Source organism: Penaeus japonicus, unplaced genomic scaffold (assembly GCF_977035675.1).
Source record: "Penaeus japonicus unplaced genomic scaffold, GWHDUDI00000001_assembly GWHDUDI00000032, whole genome shotgun sequence".
In the NCBI taxonomy this organism is placed as follows: domain Eukaryota; kingdom Metazoa; phylum Arthropoda; class Malacostraca; order Decapoda; family Penaeidae; genus Penaeus; species Penaeus japonicus.
The window spans coordinates 900,542-906,913 of NW_028234434.1; the positions used below are offsets into that span (position 1 = coordinate 900,542).

At 32.1% G+C, this 6,372-nt stretch overlaps 1 protein-coding gene and 1 long non-coding RNA gene across 3 annotated transcripts in view; one reads left to right on the plus strand and one right to left on the minus strand.

Moving 5' to 3' along the window:
• The first annotated feature begins 2,986 nt into the window (after positions 1–2,986).
• The window catches only part of RNaseX25 (Ribonuclease X25), a 15,042-nt gene continuing 11,656 nt past the window's right edge, over positions 2,987–6,372 (plus strand). Inside the window, exons 1-2 of one of the 2 annotated variants that reach the window (XM_043027606.2) lie at positions 2,987–3,122; positions 6,286–6,360. In XM_043027606.2, the coding sequence (XP_042883540.1) occupies positions 6,308–6,360 (53 nt within the window). In that variant the 5' untranslated portion in view covers positions 2,987–3,122; positions 6,286–6,307. Of the gene's footprint in view, positions 3,147–6,285; positions 6,361–6,372 lie in introns of both variants that reach the window. The other variant, XM_043027607.2, reaches the window with a different exon arrangement.
• Positions 5,009–6,372, minus strand: part of LOC122260369 (uncharacterized) — a 25,306-nt gene continuing 23,942 nt past the window's right edge. The window contains exon 4 of the long non-coding RNA XR_006223816.2: positions 5,009–5,247. This is a non-coding gene — a long non-coding RNA (uncharacterized LOC122260369). The remainder of the gene's footprint in view (positions 5,248–6,372) is intronic.

Below are 6,372 nucleotides of genomic sequence, written 5' to 3' on the forward strand. Positions count from 1 at the left end.
GTGGGTTTATCTGCCATTTATCAACATGGAAGAGTGTTTTGCAAGTTATATATATATATATATATATATATATATATATATATATATATATATATATATATATATATATGTGTGTGTGTGTGTGTGTGTGTGTGTGTGTGTGTGTTATATGTATATGTATGTGCCCAAATAAACAATCAAACACACACACATATATTTATATATACTATATAAATATAAATATATATACACATGTATGTATGTATGTATGTATATATGTATATATATGTATATGTATATGTATATATATGTGTGTGTATATATATATATATATGTATGTATGTATGTATATATGTATATATATGTATATGTATATGTATATGTATATATATGTATATGTATATGTATATATATATATGTATGTATATATATATGCATATATATATGTATGTATATATATATATGTATATGTATATATATATATGTATATGTATATATATATATGTATATGTATATATATATATATAATATATATATAAATATATATACAAATACAAAAACAAACATACACACATACATACGAATTCTGGCGGCGACGGAGGTATGGAAGTAAGGATCCCTTTGGCGCCAGTCATCTTGGGTCATTTTGTGGCGGTGAAATGAGGTCATAGTGGGCATGTGACCTCAGTGGCCCGAAGACTCGCGTGGAAAGGGCAAGTACAGTTCTTTTTAAGTGATCTGTTATCGGCATGGCTGGAATGGGTTTTACTCTTATCGTCATCATTATTATTAACGTTATTATTATCATTAACTTTACTTTTGGTATTACTGTCGTCATCCAATTGATATTTTTGTCATTTCATTATCATTATTATTATTACTATCACTATAATTATTATTGCTATCATTATAATAATTATTATTATCATTATAATAATTATTATTACTATCATTATAATTATTATTACTATCATTATAACTTCTATTGTTACTATCATTATTATAATTATTACTATCATTATAATTATTATTATTACTATCATTATAATAATTATTATTACTATCATTATAATTATTATTACTATCATTATAATTATAATTATTACTATCATTATAATTATTATTATCATTATAATTATCATTATTACTATCATTATAATTATTGTTATTACTATTATCATTATTATTATTACTATTATAATATTATTATTATCACTATCATTATAACTATTAATATTATTATAATCATTATTATTACTATCATTATAATTATTATTGCTATCATTATCATTATTATTACTATTATTATAATGATTATTACTATCATTGTAATTATTGTTATTACTATCATTATATTTATTATTACTGGTGTTATTATTATCAATGTTACCACTTTTACTCTCATTATCATCATCAGTATTACTAGCATTATTGTTATTACTATTATCATAAATATTGATATTATCAATATCATCATGACCATCATTCTTACCATTATTATCATTATTACCATTACTATTAATTGTATTATAAATATTATTATTATTGTCATTCAGTTTTGCTGTTATCTTAAATAATTTTTCAATAACATTATTATTGTTATTATCAACATTAATATTTTTTTTTTATAAATAATTACGGTTATTAGCTTTTCTTTTATTTTTAATAACATTACTAATTATATTATTAAATATTATCACTGTCATTACATATATTGTCTACAATTTTTAATAACACCAATATTGATGGCGTTATCATGATAATCATTATCATAATTTTCACCATTACCATCATCGTTAACATCATCACCATCATGAGAATCATTGCTCTCATAATGACTGCAATATCACTCTTACTAGACGGACTAGTAGCATATTCTTCTTAATTCTAGAGTCAGCGCTAAAAATATCTTTTTAGTATCTTTATTTTGTTACTATTATCTTTTTCAACTGTATAATAATAATGATATTGGCAATCATTAATATTTCTACTGTTTTCATAGTGACAATAATATTTTAATTGTTGGTAGTAGTTATCATTATTAATACCATTATCATTTTTCTCATCGTTATAATTATACTAATTATTTTTATCATTATCATTACTATCATTATCATCATAGTTATCGTTATTATCATCATTATTATTATTACTACTATTGATATTGGTTGTTATCATTAGTATCATTATCATTATTGTTATTATTACTATAATTATTACAACTATCATTGTTACTATTATGGTTCTTTTGTCAAAGTCGCAGTTGATACCACCATCATCGACCTTATACTATCATTAATTATTACTATCCTCGTTATCATTATAATTATCGTCATTACTATCATTACACCACGAGTATAATGACATCACAGTCACCATTCCTAATACCATAAACACCAACGACCAATGCATGCAGGAGAACGCGGATACAGGAAGTGTGAATTCCTGTCCAAAAGATTATTCTCTGATAGAAAAAAAGAAGAATTGAGCAAACCTTGAGAGCAAACTTCCTGCCTGACACGCAGTCTTAGAAGCAGAATCTTTAATACCAATAACATATAGAAAAGATTCATCGATCTACCAAGAAATAAATATCTCAAAAGTGACGTACAAGCAATTAAAAGAGGGAAAATGGCACAGAGAAAGAGGGAGAGGGAGAGGGGGAGAGAGGGAGAGAGAAGGAGAGAGAGGGAGAGAGAAGGAGAGAGAGGGAGAGAAAGAGAGAGAAGGAGAGAGAGGGAGAGAAAGAGAAGGAGAGAGAGGGGAGAAGAGAGAGAGAGAGGGGAGAAAGAGAGGAGAGAGAGGAGAGAGAGAGAGAGAGAGAGAGAGAGAGAGAGAGAGAGAGAGAGAGAGAGAGAGAGAGAGAGAGAGAGAGAGAGAGAGAGAGAGAGAGAGAGAGAGAGAGAGAGAGAGAGAGAGAGAGAGAAAGAGGAAAAGGAAAAAAAAGAGAAAGAGAAAGAGAGAAAGGAAAAAAAGAGAAAGAGAGAGAGCGAGAGCCTTGAGGAGAAAGTCCCTCCGACTCCTTCGTCGCGGAGCTCAGAGCCTCAGTGTTGACAATCCGTTCGAGGAGAGAAGACGCTTCCCTTTACCTCTCCCTCTTCACTCTCCACTTCGCCCCGGAAACTGGCGTCTTTATTAGTGCAGTGGGTGTTGGTGTAATAATTTGCGTATGTGAATGCCATGGTTACTTTTTAAAGCTTATTTGTACTGTTCCGAAGTGTTGACAGTCGTTGGGAGGAGAGACGTTCCTTCTTTTCTTTAATTTACTATCGGTGTTTATTTGCCTTCTCCCATTTAGCAATTTCCTTTCCCACTGTTCTCTTTGCGAAACAAACGGAGAGACGGCTGCAGGTAAATATATTTTGTGGGTCACGGATTATATATAGCTGTCCAAGACTACGCAATACTGCTAAGAAACCCTTTGTTTGTGTTTGTTTGTCTGTTGTTGTTGTTGTGGCTCGTTACAAAAGGGGAGCAAGTTAGTATGGCAGAGTCGTGACCGCAGTGGAAACTTTTTTTGTATGTGTTTTTCGGAATGCAACTTCTAGCCAAGTTATTTATTGTGTTTTGCTTCGTGATAACAGGTGTGTGACTGTACCATCATATCATTGCTTGCTGCATTGCAACCTGTAGATGAATTGAAGACATGAATGGACCACTGGCCTCACAATGCAACTGGTCTCTAAATGAGGCAGTGGCAGACAAAGCTCTGCCATTAAAGGCTGCCAAGATCATGCCCACTGCCCTGGCCGTCCATATATTCTAGCCGTGTTCTTAAACAAGGCAGCAGTCCGAGCTCAACCTTTCTAGAACTTAACTGTTGCAGATTTGTTGGCCTTTTGCAAAGAACAAGGCTCAAGGTTGCGGCACCATTCACTTGGCGCTGGGCTACGTCGGGGCTAGACTAGTTCATGGGCCTTCCATCACGGATTACGGAGAGTTTCAGGGGGATTTGGATGGGGCACAGAAAATGTCCCAATTTGAATGCCACTGCAGATGAATTTTCATATTTACCTGCTAGAAAAAGTGAACTAATGTTATATCACCTGAAATGGTAAAGATATGGTGGCAGAAGCAAGCATTGATTTCCTGTTTCCTGTTGCTGGTGCAGCGCGGACGATCTCATTATCTTCAGATTTACACTAACAGTAGATGATGTGATGGATCAATGCGATGGTGCTTTCTTTGACGAGATGTAGATATTAGGATGAATACACTTGGCATAGTGTCATTCAGGCTAAAATGACGCTGAACTTTATAAAAGAATAATTGTATTAGATTTCCAGACTTTCCGCAGTTTTGCTATTTTATTGGCATTACCAGAGCCATGTTTTGATCCTAATTATATTATACTAATTCAAGTGTGGTGGACTTTTGCTTGGCCACTTATGAAGAAAGCTTGATTTGTTTCTGATTTTCCTTTCAGTTGGCACTTTCGTACTTGTTTATTCATTCATGAAAACAGTTGACTTTTCATAATTATTTATAGGTAGTTTTATATGGTTTGTTGTTATTTTTCCTAATCATCATTATCATCAGGTTCATTTCCTTTTCATGTTTATAATATATAGAATTTGTAGTGAGAATGACTGTGGTTAGAAGATTTATGCATTGGTTTCAAAGAAAAATACTATAGATAATTTTACATTTTAGATCCATTGTTAATTAGAGTTGAATTCCATATAATCATTATTATAAGGAATTACTAAAATATTTTGGTGGATAACACACCTTTGGATTCTTTAAATTTAATTAATTTTAATTCCATATTTATATTTTCGACTAGATATCACACAGAAGTTTGATATTTTTTGTTTTAGAAATGAAAATAAATCTTAGTGGTTTTGGTACTTAAGAAAATTATTTAATGCAACTTCACTTGAACCGAGTTGACCTCTTCTCACCTGACCTGATCTGACATTACTTGCCTTACTCTCAGGGATAAACCACATTCTCAGTGTGCGAGAAATTGTAGTTATTTTTTGTGACTATGAAACCCAACAGTAGAAGTGATTATTGACAGACACTGTTCAGTGATATCTTTTAATTATGCTAATCATTTCACATACAGAAAATATTGAGTATATGCGTCAATATATCTATGAGAGAATGTTAAACCAATGACGACGGTGTGTCACACCCGTGCGACACGGCAAAGTGCCTGATGACGGGGCGACAAACCAGTGTGACATCCCCGAGGCGATATTACATAGGCCCAGCGTAGGGGGTTGCCAGTTCTCGCTGGGCCCGTTGGAATTGGGTTAATATCTGAAATTATTTTGACATTGTGAACTAAAATAATTCATTGATATACTGAGGTAAAATCACTGGATCCTATTACTCCACTACAAACATGGAGGTGATTTTGGTCCAGGATATTTCCCATCTGGAAAGATATGACTCTGAAGAAGATTAGAGCCTTTGATTTTGCAAATTGTTCTCTAGGGAAATCCCTTTCATCTTATTTTACATGTCGAGGATATGCTCTGTTCCTTAAAGACTGTATTATTTAGGATCACAATATCAGTTGTTAGTGGCATGCCTTTTTCCTTACATTCTGTGAATTTTGGAAAATAGACCTCTTAAAAAAAATTCAATTTCTAAACCATGTAGTATCATAAATTGGATAACAAAGGTTTATGTTGATTTATGGTTCTTTATAAAGAAACCATTTGAACATTTTCTGTCATGTTTCTTTATATAATATATAAGTTGAAAAGACAATTAATATAAAAGCAAGAAATAATATTGTAATAATTCCATGGAAGAGAAAACGAAACATGACATACCATTGCATAAACACATAAACCTACCTAGAAAACTCCTTTCATGGTAACAATCAAGACTTCTGATACGTCAAAATAATTATTGTGTCCAATACAATTTGCATCTCCCATGTAAAACCTCAGGATCAGAGTATAATGTTGGAATATATCCAGGTTTGGGCTGTTTATTGAATTACACAAACTTTCAGCCTTCCCAAAAATATCTTGTTAAATGAACCTCACTTGAATTAAATATTGCAATAATTCTAAGCTGTTGCATGAAAGCTCTGGAATTTTAACATTTCTTTGCATTATACCTTATTAATACATATATTTCCTAATCTTACTTTATATGCAACTGTTAATCAAAGTCATTAGCATTATTTAGTGTTTGTGTGAGTGAGTGAGTGAGTGAGTGAGTGAGTGAGTGAGTGAGTGAGTGAGTGTGTGTGTGTGTGTGTGTGTTTCTCTCTCTCACTCTCTCTCTCTCTAGTAACAGTTATTGAAGATGAAATCTAATTACACCTTTATATTTCCACAGCTGAGAGGACCAGCGGACAAGAATGAAGTTCTTATTATATTTAGCTCTTGTTCGGTCCTTGCTTGTGCATGGCAGGTGAGTAGTTTG